This window comes from Trichosurus vulpecula, chromosome 1 (genome assembly GCF_011100635.1).
Source record: "Trichosurus vulpecula isolate mTriVul1 chromosome 1, mTriVul1.pri, whole genome shotgun sequence".
Lineage (NCBI taxonomy): Eukaryota > Metazoa > Chordata > Mammalia > Diprotodontia > Phalangeridae > Trichosurus > Trichosurus vulpecula.
In genome coordinates, this window is record NC_050573.1 from 431,418,036 (window position 1) to 431,433,512 (window position 15,477).

The 15,477-nt window shown below is 36.7% G+C and overlaps 1 protein-coding gene across 2 annotated transcripts in view; it reads right to left on the reverse strand.

The window, feature by feature from the left end:
• The window catches only part of ADAMTS6 (ADAM metallopeptidase with thrombospondin type 1 motif 6), a 316,340-nt gene that overhangs the window by 288,984 nt on the left and 11,879 nt on the right, over nt 1-15,477 (reverse strand). For both annotated transcript variants that reach the window (XM_036736575.1, XM_036736573.1), the window contains exon 3: nt 13,278-13,446. In XM_036736575.1, coding sequence (XP_036592470.1) covers nt 13,278-13,446 — 169 coding nt within the window. The remainder of the gene's footprint in view (nt 1-13,277; nt 13,447-15,477) is intronic.

Below are 15,477 nucleotides of genomic sequence, written 5' to 3' on the forward strand. Positions count from 1 at the left end.
GGCAACATTCCTCTGTCTAGGCTAAAAAAGGGGTTAAATCTCATAGAATTATAATTAACAGTTTTAAAACAGAAATATAACCCATATTATTAGTTGTTTAAATAGTTACAGAAGATTAAAACAGACTGTATTCACTTTAAACAACACTAATATCAGTAAGAAGAGAAGGACAGAAAATAAATTGCATATATTATAGCAACAAGCATGAATGGTCTGAATTCTATCGAAAGAACTGGACTTATAAAATAGCTGCAAATTTACTTGGGAAAATCAGTCGTCAGTTTGGCAGGAAAGAGATTTAGAACCACACCATGTAATCCATTGAATTCCTGCTGCATGTGAAACATAAATGCATTTTTAACCATACAAAAATAGCAGTAAAGTAGAATAAAGTATCTTGGCTATGTACAGGAGAAGAACTTTTGGCATTTTTTTGCAAGTCACTAAATAGAAGAAATTATAGGACAGGACATGCCTAACTACAATGAAAGAAAAGATTTCTTACAACAAAAAATATATAATTGAGATAAAAATGATAAAATAGAAAAATATTTATAGTAAATATAGCATTAAAGCCTTGAAATCTAAAATACATAAGAAACTATTAATAATCCTCAACCCACAATGAATAATCAAACAATATAAACAGTTTTCAAAGGAAGAAACACAATTTGTTAATAATCAATTGAAAACTCCCCAACTTTACTCATAATCAAAGAGACTCAAACTAAATCAACTTTCAGGTACCACTTGATAGTCAACAAATTAGCAGAAATAAAGGCAATGAAGCTCAATGTTGTAGAAATAGAAACAGAATATTCTTGGAGAGGCATGTGGCCAAACACAGTGAAAGTTACAAAAATAATCATACCTGTAGTCCAATAGTTCAATTGCCAGGAGGGGGGGGGGTGTCGGGGGTGGGGGAAGGGAACATCCTGAAGTATTATAAAAAAATAAGTTGCCATCTGAGCACATATTTTCCTAGCAGCAATTTTTGTAAAGGCAAAAATCTAGAAACAACCTAAATGTCTAATGATAAGGGAATAGTTAAATAAATTGCATTTCACTAGAGTGATGGAATAGCATAATGAAAGACTGAGTACAAGGAATTAGTTGAAATAAAAAAAATTTGTAAAAATAATTCAAAACAAAACAAAGCAGAAGCAAAAGAATGGAGGAAACACTATAACCATATAAGAGGAAAAGTAAATGAGAACGAATGGACAAAGAAATCTGATAATGACTGAAAAAAAGTTGATACTTCAAGCTTTGAAATGAATTACTCAACACATATTCATTAAGCATCTATTGTTTGCTAGGCACAGGATTTTTTAAAAACCAGGTTCTGCCTCAAGGAGGTTATATTCTACTAGAGGGATATAATATGTTCATAGACAAGTAAATAAAATAGATGCCAAAGAAAAGTAATTTAGGGGAGTCAAACAATTGGAGGAATAAAGAAAGTTCCCTTGTAGTAGGTATCACTTGAGTTGAGCCTTAAAGTAAATGAGGGGATTTTGAGCAGCAAGATGATATGGGGGAAGATTTCAGGCAAGGGAGATGGCCTGAGTGAAATCATATGGAAAAGGGATAGAATATAAATAATTACTAGGCAAGTTTAGCTGGTTTTATTGTTGTTTAGTCTTAAGTTCTTCATAAACCAATAAAACATTTTTTTTTAAATCAGACCACCAAAGTCAAGGCAACTCACACCACTTCTGGACAACTCTCACAGTTAGGAAGTTTTTCTTAAAACTAAATCTAAATCTCTCTCTAACTTCTACCCACTGCTCCCTGTTCTGTCCTCTGGGGCAAAACTAAGCAAATCTAATCCTTCTTGCACAAGACAGCCCTTCAAATACTTGAAGACAGCCATCACATCCTCTCTAAGTACTCTCTTCTTCAAAGCTAAACATTACCAGTTCCTTCAAACGATTATTGTATGGCGTGGTTTTCTAGACTCTTCATTCTGGTTAACTCCATCAGTCAGGCAACAAACATTTATTAAGCTCTTAAGATGTGCCAGGCATACTGAGCTAATTTGTGGGATTAACAAAAAAGGGAAAACTACAGTCTCTGCCCTCAAGGAGATCACATCCTGTTGGGAGATACAGTGTGAAAAAAAAATTGTACATACAAAATATATACCAGTATAACTAGCATGGGCGGGGACTTAGGCAGAAGGTGAGATTTGAGCTGAGTATTGAAGAAAGCCAGAAAGCAGAGATGAGAAAGAAGAGAGAGCATCCCAGGTGGAGGGAAGTAAAGCGTAAGAAGATTGGAAAGGCAGGAAGGTATCAAGTTGTGATGACTTTTAAATACCATACAGAGAATCTTATGTTTGATCCTGGAGGTGCACTGTATCTTATCAATGTCTTTCCTGAAGTGTTGTACCCAGAATGGAACGCAATAGTGTAGATGTCTAAACAGGTCAGAAAACAGCAGGGCTACATACAGTCTCTCTTGTATTTTTCATACAGGAACTGCTACTGACCCACATCTGCTTTATCTTATACTTGTAAGTATATGACTTAATATTTGTCCCTATGAAGTTTAATCTTGTTGGTTTTGGCTCATCATTAGTCTATCAAGATCCTTTTGAACCTTGATTCCCAAAATGCCAGTTACAGCTCCTATCTTTAAGTCATTCACAAATTTGATAAGCATTGCTTTCAAGTCACTGATAAAAATGTTGAATAGGACAGGATCAAGTATAGAGGCTTGAAGCATGCCACTAGGAACCTCTTTCCAGGACTATAAATTCATCAACACTGAATTAGTTCATTCAGCCAGTGTTGTGTCTAGAACAGTATGATTTCCAGGCAAGATATAAGAGCCTGACCTAGAACAGTGGCCTTGTGAGTGAGGAGATGGGGATGGATGCAAGAGATCCTACTTTTCCAACAGGACTTGGCAACAGATGGAATACGGGGAGGCAAGGAAAGGGAAGAAGCAAAGGTGACTCCAACGTTATGAACCTGAGTGACTGGGAAGATGGTAGTAACCTTAACAGGAACAGAATATCTCGGGTGTTCTGAGGGAGAGAGGATGAGTTTCACTTTGGTCACGATGAATGAAAGGTGTCAAGAGAATATCCAAGTAGAAATGTCTAATAGATAATTGATGATGTGAACCTAGAGTTCAAGGTAGATATTAAGGTTAGATATACAGCTTTGGGAATCATCTGTATATATAGAGATAACTGATCACATGGGAGAAAATGAGATTACCAGGAGAAGGAGAGAAAAGATACAAGAAAAGGGCTCAGAACACAACTTTTTTTGAGGGTTGGGGGGATCTGACTCTTAGGAACTAGAAAATGTATGTTGATCCATCAAAGAAGACTGGGAGAGAGCCATGTCACCCAAGCCAAGGGAAGAGAGTATGTCCAAGAGGAGAGAGGAATTAGTAGTGTCAAAGCTATAGAAAGGTTCAGGAAGGTGGGAGCTAAATCTAGCTTATCAATTCTTGCAGCTGAGAAATCACTGGACACCTCTGAGAGTCCAATTTCCTTAGAGTGCTAGGCTCAGAACCCAGATGATAAGGGGTTAAAATGTCAGCGAGTGAGGAACTGGGAGCAAATTCAGACAAATTTTTCTAGGGGATTGACCATGAAAGAGAGAAATACAGGACAACAGCTTGAGGGCAAAGCAGAGTCAAGTGAAGGTTTTTTAAAATGTTTTAAGACAACAGAGAAGGAACTGGTAGAGAGGGAGAACTTGAAGATGAGACAATTCCTATGCTGAAAGTGAAGTGCTCAAAGGTAGCTCTTGAAAAGAGAAAAGAAGATTTTTGGAATAGCCACTATGGAGGATATAAGAAGGAGAGTCAACTCAGGAAAGAATAAAAGAATCTCCTTAAAGCAATAATGGCCCAAGCAAAATTAGGTAAAACGTTTATAATGGCCGGTTGGCACTCTTGTATGCCCTCACTCAGTAGCTCAAGAGAGATGCATTCTTTTAGTAACCTGGAATATAATTTTTTTGTGCCTACAGACTAGAACTTTTTAAAAAGCAGCCAAATCATCTCTAACTATCTTGTTGCCTATATTGATCTCCAGTACTCTTTTAACCAGCAGAGTAGGCACAAAGGTAAGTACCTCCTCTCTACTTCACAGGGACTTCCCGGGTTCCATACTTGTAATCTCTTCTAATTCCTCCCATCAAAATGTATCAATCCCGTGCCCCATTCTTTACCTATCTAAAGAAATACCCCTGGGCTAATGTGAAAAGATATACTAATAGATTGACAATTTACAAGATGGTTTCAGCAGTTAGATGGTATAATGGATACAATGTTGGACTTGGAGTCAGGAAGACCTGAGTTCTAATCCTGTCTCAAATGCTTCTGGGTAAGTTAGTTAACTTCTCCATCTCAGTCTTTCCGTCTGTAAAATGGGGCTAATTATAGCACTTATCTCACAGGGTTATTGTGTGTGACTCTAGGCAATTGTGTAACCTCTCTTAGCCTCAGTTTCCTCATCCAAAAAGCTGGGCTAATGATAGCACTTATTTCAGAGTTCTTTTGAGGATCAAATGAGATAATATGCATAAAGTACTTTGCAATCCATACGGAGCTAAATGTTAGATGTTTCATTATCATCATCATCACCAACTCAGGCTGGTAATCTATTTCATCTTCACAACTTTTTAAAAACAAAGCCTCCTACAACAAGGAAGTGCTCTGAGAATCACAGTTTCATATACTCTAGCAAGCAAGTGAATAGCTACGTGGGGGCAGGTAGGTCTTTTGACATCCTTGAAATCACACTATGTGGGTGGCTGCCTGCTCTTGGGAACGCCTCTTGATTTAGTGGACCACTGGACCAGTAAGAGTGAGTCAACCAGAGTTCAAGACCCGGTCCCACCCCTTACACAGCTGTAGGACCCTGGGTCAGTCCTCTCACTTTTCTACAACTGTATTTATTCATCAATAAAACAAACAGGGACAGAGGACTATGGACCAGATCTGTGATTTCACTAGTATAAAGAACTTGAAAGGAAACTCACTCTTCCAACGCAGGTTGAGAGACTTGTTTTATTCACATTTGGTTACTGTATTTTAATATAAATGGTTTTCTTTGTAATCTCATGTATATTATCTTACACATGACAAACATTCTCAGGCCGGCTCCATAGGTTACATCAGATATCCAAAGGGATCCATGGCCTACAAAAGGTTAAGAACCCTGGGGAGGGGACAGGTAGGTGGTGCAGTGAGTAGAGCACCAGCCCTGGAGTCAGGAGGACCTGAGTTCAAATCTGGCTTCAGACACTTGACACATGTACTAGCTGTGTGACCTTGGGCAAGTCACTTAACCCCAATTGCCGTGCCTTCCTCCCTCCAAAAATAAAAAATAAAAAGTGTGTCAGACTCAAATAGAAATGGGGCCTCTACATAAGCAATATATAAGGATTACTGGGGGCTGCGTATTAACTTCAAAAACTCCCTATCAGCATTACCTAGGTTCTATCATAGTTTTATTTATTTTATTAAATGTTTCCCAATTACATTTTACTCTGGTTCAGGCTGCACTCTGGAGTCTCAAGCTGCATGTTTGACATGTCTGCTAAATCACTGAGAAGTCAAATAATAGCTGACATTTATAAAGAACTTACTATGTGCCAGGAACTTTACAAATATTATGTCATTTGATCCTCACAGCAAATCTTCGAGGTAGGTGCTTTTATTATCCCCATTTTACAGATGAAGAAGCTGAGGCAAGCAGCAATTAATAGACTTGCCTAGGGTCACACAGCTAGTAACTGTGTGGGACTGAATTTGTATTCAGATCTTCCTCACTCCAGGCTCTGGAGGCTCTATCCACTTCCCCCACTCCCTGAGGATTAATTTTGCCTAAAAGGAACATTTACTACTCAATAGACTCCTAGACTAGGTTTATTGGAACACAGTATCCAAAATATGTAACCAAATGTTATCAATGACTATATATATATTTTAAAGCTAAAGGTCCTGAAATCTCAGACAGGCTTGGGAAGGAAACCAAGAACAAACGTTTCAATTGCTTGTTTTCTGCTAATTTGTTTGTTTCTACTCCATTAAATTCTCAGGATTTTGTGTAAGATTTTGTTCCTTACTTTATATGTTTATTTGGCCATTAGTCTTTGATTGCCAAGAAGTTTCTAATAAAAAAAAACAACCTTTTTTAATGTTTAAAAAAACTGTATTAACTTTGAGCTGAAAGCAACAAAATACAGATCACAAAGGGCATTGATGGTATCTCTGGATCAGACTCAAATGTCCCTGCACCAAACAAAATGAGAATGTCCCAAGCCAAGCTGGTCCATATTCATGCATACTTTTGGAGAAGTATATGGGTCAATCAATGCATGAGTTTCTCTGAGTTTAGGTTAAGTCATGCACATTCAACAAGCAGAGTTCTCTAATTGAATAAGACATGGATAATGTGCACCATTTATCTTGGGGTAGGACTAAGACCTAAAAACTATTTGGCTATAGAAAGGTGAAAATTCATGTAGTATCTTTGGAGTCTGTAATTGATTTTCAGGCTGTTACTTTAATGAAAAAAAGGTCTGCATACTAAAGTCTGGGAAAGAGAAATGCTATTTCATGTGATCTTGGTCTGCTAACTTTTCACTTGTCAGAAGTTAAACTATTTTGTGACCTGGAATTTTAAAATTTTGATGTATTTTTTCTTTTAAAATAGAAGTGATGAATATAGGCTTCAAAGCACAAAATTACTTTACTCACCCTAGCAAATTTGGGGATGGGAAAGTGAAGCAGAAAATGAGAAATAGTACTTTTAATCAGAAGTTGGGGGGTGCAGGGTTTGAGGGGGAGGTAAACAAGAAGGGAAGTGGTCAAAGAGTGAGAAAATGTATATATGGACCCCAATTAAGGCCTTCTTATTACATCTGAAAAAATGATATGAGTTAGCAATGAAGCATTCAGGCCCTCATTTTGTTTATTTTATTTTATCTTTTAGGTTTTAACAATATTTTTTGCTTTTACATCAAAGTCAATTGCAGACATACCCTTTCTAACTCAGCGAGCCTTCCTCAAAGAATAACAGTTTAACTAAATCAACCATCAAAGCAATCACTTTTGACAGTATATACAACACTACATACCAATGTCCCCCACCTCTCCAATGAAAAAAAAGAGGCTACCTCTCCTCTGATCTTTTCTGCCATAGGGCAGAGTGGTATAGTCAATAGAGTGCTAGGATTAGAGTCCAGAAGAGCTGAGTTTGAATCCTGTCTCAGTCATTTATTATGTGACCCTGGGCAAGTCGCTTAACATTTCTCAGCCTCAGTTTCCTTATTTATAAAATGAGTGTAATAGTAGCATCTACCTAACCAGGCTGTTGTGAGGGTCACATGAGATGGTACATGTAAAGGGCTTTGCAAGCCTTAAAGAGCTATATCAATGTTGGCTATCATTATTATTATTATCATTATTATTAATTACTCTCCAGAGCTAAGATTGTTTATTTTTAATTTATGTTTTAATTAAACATCATTAGGCTTTGTTTTATTGTTCTTTTTAAGTGCATTTTTAGAGTCTCTATGTATACTGTTTTCTTGGTTCTGCTCACTTCACACAAATCAGTTCATATAAGTATTTATGTTTTTCTGAATTCTTCATACTTGTAATTTCTTATGGTGCAAAAATATTTTATTACAATTGCATACCATAATTTTTTTCAGCACTTCCCCAATTATGGGGTACCCATTTTGTTTCTAGATCTTAGCTACAACAAAAAGTATTACTATTCATTTGGGAAATCTAAATAGTCCAGACATAATCATTTCAATCACGTGTTCAACAAATGTTTATTAAGCATTTTCTATATATGGTCAAATTTGAAGTCCAGAACAAAGGTTATCAGAGATGGAAATATGGTACACCTACTACATGTGTTTGAAAGTTTTTTATCAAGGGGTATTGAAGATATTTAAGAATGGTAAACAATCTTTAATGCTGTAATTTCCCGCTTTGGGGAAGAATGATACCTTATACTACTAGCTTAATTTCCTGACATCCCCTATAACTTCTTAAAAAGTTAAGTATGATAGATAGACAGTACGTGTATGTGTGTGTATCTACATAGATACACACACACACATACATTTTCATATTAAAGTTAGTAAGGATTTTGAAAAAGCCCTTGCAGAAATAGACTTGCAGAACCAAGGTTGAGAGTCACTGTCAATGAATCAGGTTAAGTGACACCTTAATTCCAATTATGTGTCACATAAAACCTACTACAGTTAGTATGCTGATTGCTCAAATGAAATAGCTGGAGGACCTCAGCTTTTCTTTCTCTGCCCTAGCCAGAATCAAGGCATACTTGTGGGGCCCTCTCACTCTGTTTCTGCTACCTCTTGTGTACTCCTAAAGGTCTAAGGTCAACAGTGCCCAGTAAGAAGTCTAAAAGAGGCCAGACATGGCAAAGAAAGAATACAAAAATAATCATACCCTTTGACCCAATTATTCTATTGTTGGGAACATACCATGAAATCACTATCAAAACAAACAAACAAAAAAGACTTATATGTTCAAAGGTTGTCATAGCAGCATGACATGTAATTGCAGAAAAAAACCCAGAAAACAACCTAAGTTCCAACAATAGAGGACTGGCTAAATAAATCTGTAATATAATGGGAGAGTATAATGCAGTTAAGCCTACGAAACTATAAAGAGATCTGGAATGTCCTTTAAATGCGATGGGAAGAGGAAAAAAAAATAGAACCCGAAGAATGGAGTTCAACTAACTATAGTCAGATAAGAGGAAAAGTGAATAAGAATAAATGTGCAAAGAATACTGATGGAGACTCAGTGGGAGTGACTATAATCTTAAGATGCTCCAAGCTTTGAAACTTCTACATTAAGGAAAAAAAATTAGGAATGAGGGGGAACAGTATCTCTAGAATCCAAATTATACAATAAAGCAATAATCATCGACATTATTTGGTACTGGTTTAAAAAAACAGAAAAGTATATTAATGCAAATAACTAGATAAGGAAGAATGAGAAACAATTTGACTCAATAAACCAGCAATTGATAAATCCAAGGACATAAATTACTTTTGAAAGACCTCTGTTTCTGATAAGCACTACTGGAAAATGTGGCAAGTGGTTTGGCAGAAATTAAGTTTATACCAACTTCTCATACCACATACCACAAAATGATTAAGATGAGTATCTGACCTGAATACTATAGGTCATACCATTCAAAAAATTAGGAAAGAAACAGATTAGGTGCCTTCTATAGCTATGTCTAAGGAAAAGTTCTTTATACAAAAAGGATTAAAAGCAATTACAAAAGATGAAGTAGTTCATTTCAATTACGTGAAATTGAAAGGCTTCTGCATGAACAAAATAAATACCATTTGGGGGAAAAAATCTTTGCATCAAATATCTCTGTTAAGTGTCTCGTGACCAAGATACACAGCAAACTGAAACAAATATATAAGTTCAAAAGCAATTCCCTGATAGATAAAGGGGTCAAAAGATATAAACAGTTATCAAAAGAATTGCAAACTATTAACAACCATAAGAATGAATTCCCCAAAACACTAAGAAAAAAATACTGCCTGAAATAACTCTGAGGTTTCACCTCCCATTCAGCAAATTGGCAAAGATACCCAAAGCGTGGGGGGGGGGGGGAATAGTCAACTGTTGGAGGGATCATGAAAAGACATTAATGCATTGGTAGTGTAGCTTTGAATTATTTCAATTGTTCTGGAATTTGAAGTTAAGCTAAGAAAGTGACTAAAATGACCATACTCTTTGATCCAGAGAATCTATTACTAAAAATATATACCCAGGAGGTACATACATACATACCATACATACCAAACCATAAGGGAATATTACTGTGCTATAAGGAATTATGAGCATAAAGAATACAGAAACAGGAGAAGACTTAGATGAACTGATGAAAAGTCAAGTAAGCAGAACCAAGAAAACTCTTATGTGTATATGTATCTAACTACAGCATTGCAAATGGAAAGAATAACAAGTGAATTGAAACAGTGTAATTATAACATCAATTTGTCCACAAAGAAGAGATGAGAAAATTCATATCCCTCCCTTCTTTGCAGAGATGAAGTCATGTGGGTGTTGAACAATGCATATGCTATTAGATTTAGTTTAGGTCCTGGTTAGTTTTCCTGAATTGCTTCACTCTCCTCTTTATTTTATTCTTTTTATAACAAATGGCTGTCTGGGCTTGGTGGGGGAAGGATATATTTGGAAATGAAGGTGATATGAAAACAAAAGAAAAAAATTTTAAGTACAATTTTCATTCATATGTAAGTAGTTTCTTAAAGTTTTGTTGATTATATTGATCTTGTTTTTAAGAAACTATTGAAAAAATTTAAAAGGGGCTCCTAGATCACTTTCATGGCTTTCTTTGCTACTGTCACTGCCTTGAGCCACCTGAACATCTAGATTCTCCCTTCTTGACCTCCTGCCATAACAGCTTTATAGCATTACCTTAGTAGTTGTCAGCATATAAGGCCTGCTTCAACTTCTTACAAACCTTCCAATCTACAATCTTACCCTACACCCTCCAGATAGTACTACTCCTTCAAGTTTACCTCTTCCTATAGCAAAATTTCCTCCAAAGCATCTCTCAGACCACAGTCTCTAATTTACTCACTTTGGAAAAATGCTTTCAGGAAAACTAAAGCCATTTAGCTTCCCCTCTAAAAAATGTGGGCAAACCAGACCTTCAAGGGTTTTCTGGGGTACCAGAAAAAACAAATGGCTTTCTCTATTATCACTAGCTGAATTTGAATGTAACCACCCACTGCTGCCATGCACATATTTTAGGTCAGTACAGTTCCCTCTACGTCAGTTAAGGTTTTTATGTTCACACCTATTTGTCCACTGAAAAATAGTCATTTCCATGGACAGTAGTGCAGGCAGTGATGGGAGCTGTCCAGCTGCAGGGAATTTGTAGGAAGCTAGGGAAAGGATTCCATAAAAATAAACATAAGCCTGAAATAAGTTGAATGCAGCAAATGGAGCAAACTTCTTACAGAAGTTTGGATTCATTGTTATCTCAGTATGTAAGTCTGTTGCCTTTTCATGGACCATATGTCTTCTCATAACACCACAGACTCTGTTTTACCTACTAAACCTACTTTTAATCTAGATCCTGCATTTGGCCACTCAGGTGGGCACCCTTTATCCATGACTCTGATTCCTTACCAAATTCAGATGCTTCTAGACCATCCCTGATTGGGAGCCTCCTGGTTAAGGCCTTTTCTCACTCCCCCAACCAGGGAGATTAAGCTATAAACATATAGCTTAAATAAATATTTAATCATTTTTAGCTCCATCCCAGATTTCATCCCCATCCCTAGGCCTAGCCAAGGGCAAAGTCAGGAGGATGAGTGTACTATCCTGTCACCACCAGTCCCCACTGACACCAGCAAGATGCAAAATGACCCCATCAGCTAGAGAAAAATCAAGAAAATGCCAGTCCAGTATCCAGCATGATCCTGAAGGAACAAGTATGAATCCTGAATCACCATGATATCAACTCACCCTTGGAACATAATGATAATAGAAATTATAGTCCTTTTCCAATTGCATAACATCTCTTTAAGTTTTAAGAGTTTTAAGCTCTTAAATATTTAAGTTGATTTCCTCAAAATCATCTACTGTTCTATGTTTCCTAATGCAAGGTCCATTGGGACAATCCCTTCCTAGATCAAATAATACAGCTTACAGAAAGTCTACAACGTTTGAAGAATCTTTGACTCTCAGAGGACATGAGATCATCTGCACTCTCTCACCAACTTGAAGTAGGGATGCAGTCATGTGCTGGCACAATTTTAACAACTATCTCTCCAGGGGAAAAAAAACACACCTTTAAAGTTTAATCTATATTATTAATATTTTCTGCATCACTTTCTTAAGCCTAGACAATCAAAAAATAATAATAAATCGAGCCCCGATTTGTAGCATTTGCCAATTTCCCAGGTATAAATGCTCACAATGAAAATTTAACGATCTCTACCAGCACACCACTGGTAGCACTAAAAAAAAAAGACATCCTGGAAGCTCATGACATAAGTAGATACTCCAGCAAATGCCTAGGAACTCCATGGCACCTAGCCCAACAAACATGGCTCCCCAAACTAGAGAAAAACTCTCTAGCAGGAGGGGTCATATTGTGAAGAACTCCTGATGATCGTAGCCCCTTTCTCCCTTGTTCATCAGAATCCAAGTATACTTATAGGCCTCAGCTTCTTCCTATGCAGGCAGCCCTACATGGCAATCCATGGCCATCAAGACCCATAAAAATAGGCAAGAATGCGAATACACCTAAAGAAGAAACAGACTTACTTCATTGTTCCTGTCACCACTGCCAATGAACTTCTGGATGCTTACCCACCTTGATATCTGGGATCTTCACAAACAATTTAAGACTCATCTGATCCCCTTCTTTTCTGATCTTGAATACCTGCCTAATCCTTTGACTCTACCTAGCTGATCCCTCACATCCTGCTTGATGTACCAGGATGGCCTGAGTATATCTAACTTACTCAATATACCCTTGACTCAAGAATGGGGATAGAATAGAAATCAACTCCTATGTATTATCAGTGTATTACGAGTATGTCCCAATATATGAATAAAACAAGACTTCCTCCCAGATCTGTAAAGAAATCTGATCACCCAAACCTGAGTCCCTAGTGATTCATGTTACAGAGTTTTACATACATACTATGAAATTCCCACTAAACATCTTCTACATGTCACCCAAGATGTACATCTTCTTACAGTTTTCATTTTGAGGCAAAAAGGACTACTTTCCAAGAATAAGTAGGCAGCAGTACTTTTAAAAAGGGTTCAATATATGACCCACTGTGATTCCATATAAATTTGATTTTAATTTTACCTAATTCCATAAAGAAGTTCTTTGGCATTTTGACTGACAATATATTAAATATATAAATTAATATGGGCAGCACTGCCATTTTTTCTACATCAATCTGACCCATTAATGAACCCAGAATGTCTACTGAATTAATTAGGTCATCCTTTATTTTGGTCATTATAGTATAAGAGTTGTCCTTCTATAGGCCCTAGGTATTCTTAGATAAATTAATTCCTAAAAATTCAGTCACTTCTGTTGTTGCTACAAAATGATCCACTATGATTATTTTGTGGGACACTAAAATAAAACTATAGTCACTCACCTAACCAATATTAGTCAAATAAAGGAAGAGGGGATCATTACCTATGTTCCTAAATGCTACATGCTTACTTACCTGAAACACCACAATGGGAGTGATCATATAGATGCCTTTGTTGAAGTGTAGACTTTTTGTAAACAACATGAGGGTGGCCATTTTCATAACTAAAGTGTTTAGACTCTTCTGTAGCGTTCCTTAAAGGCTCAATAAAATACTCTTCATCTTCTGTAGCAATAACACCATGCTAAAAGGAAAAGGGAAAACAAAAGCACAGGTCCAAATGGTTTCCCGAAAACATTGAAAGTGCACACATTACGAGATGTATTTGTCCTCTCCTCCCTCTCAAAGAAACCCCAAGAGAAAAGAGAATATATATCACCCATATTGTTGAGGTAAATTTAATGGAGTCTATTTAGACACTCTACACTTAAACTAACATTCTCTCTCCCCACCCCTCCAAATCTTCCCCATCTTTCATTACTGCTCTCATTTGTAAAGTTATCTCCTACTGAAAGTAGTGTGATCTCCCTCCGCTCAGTTCTTCCAGTAATGACTATCTGTACAATTCATTTGGCGACTAATGATGCACTACTTTGCAAATGTATACTATGCCATAGCATGTAAACCCTTTTGAATTCAGGGATAATATTGTTTTTTCTTTATATTCTTTACATAGCACAGAGCTTTACACATGGTTTGTGCTTAATAAATTGTTGTTGTATACTGTGATATACTTTTTCCCCTATCTTGAATTTCTTTAAATTCTATACAATTAACCTTTCACTTGTCTGTCTTTCACAATAATTAAGATTCTTTGAAGGCTGACAGCTCTTTGAAGATTGAAAGCGTTTTGCAAACCCTTACAGCATCACATTTGTCACATGAATGTGGTTATTTCTATTATTACTAAAACAAGAAACACTAGATAGCAGGCACTCAAAAATATTTGTTGATTTAATTTTGTTGTACAGAAATAAGATGGGAAAAGTGAATGCAGAGTAGAAGTAAAAATTTCTGCTACTATATAAGGGAGTAATGTTTGCAAACATGTGGGAGGCATGCTCCTCGCATCACAGACAAAGTGACAGGCAGGATGCTCTAGTGGAAAGATAATCAGTATTTACATTCAGATCCTGTCTCACTTACTAGCTGTGTACACCTGTATACATCCTTTAACCACTTTGGCCCTCTGTTTCCTCAATTATAAAATAAAGAAGTTTGACTATTTGTTCTCTACAACCCTTATTTTAAGTCTTACTGTTTAGTGGCAAAACCATAAATCATAGGTCCCTGGACTTCAGTTTTCTAAAATAAAGGGATTAGATGATGTCAAAGATGACTACTGGTTCTCAATTTAGGATGAACCTAGAGAGTTCAGGAAGATCAGCATTACTCGAGTATTCAGAACACAACCCAATCAGGCCTGTACTCAAGCAATGTGCGTAGCCACCTAAGATTTAAAGAGTTCTAAGAAGGTACCTTTGTCCCAAGATATCTTCCTCCTGACCCTCCTTATTAAATGAAATAGTATTTGTAAAGCACTTAGCATGGTGCCCTGCACATAGCAGACTCTTAATGTATGCTTGTTCCCCTTCTCTTCCCATTAGGGATCCTTTAGTTTAAGAATTTGGGTGGGAGAAAGAGTGAAAAAGTAGACCTGCAACCTGGGGTTCCTGGTGAGGAAAGTCCCTTCACGAATGTAGATCAGCAACTGTTGTGCAACTTTTAATGTTAGATAGTTGCCTAGGGGCACATAGTGGTCAAGTGACTTGCCCAGAATCATAAAGCCACTATATGTGAGAGGCAAGACTTGAACCCAAGCCTTCCTGACTCCAAGGACAACTCTTGATCCCTAGACACAGACCATAATTCTACATAAATACAGTCAGCATGATGTAGTAGGAAGAATATCAAATTTGAAATCAGAGAGTCTGGGCTCTCTGCTACCTACCAACTGACACTGAAGAAGTAATTTCACTCTCTTGTCCTAAATATCTTCACTCGTACATTGATGGGCTTAACTAGATAGTTTAATCTTTTTGTGTCAGGGACCCTTTGATGGTGTGCTGAAGCCTATGGATCTGTTCTCAGAATGTTTTTAAATGCATAAAATACATAAGATTATAAAGGAAAACAATTATATTGAAATACAGTTATAAATTTTAAAAAAAACAAGTTCATGTACCTCAGGTCAAGAACCCCTAAACTATATTATCTATAAGGTGCTTATAAGATCTCATATAAGCCTTACATCTTATATCTATCCTCTATAATC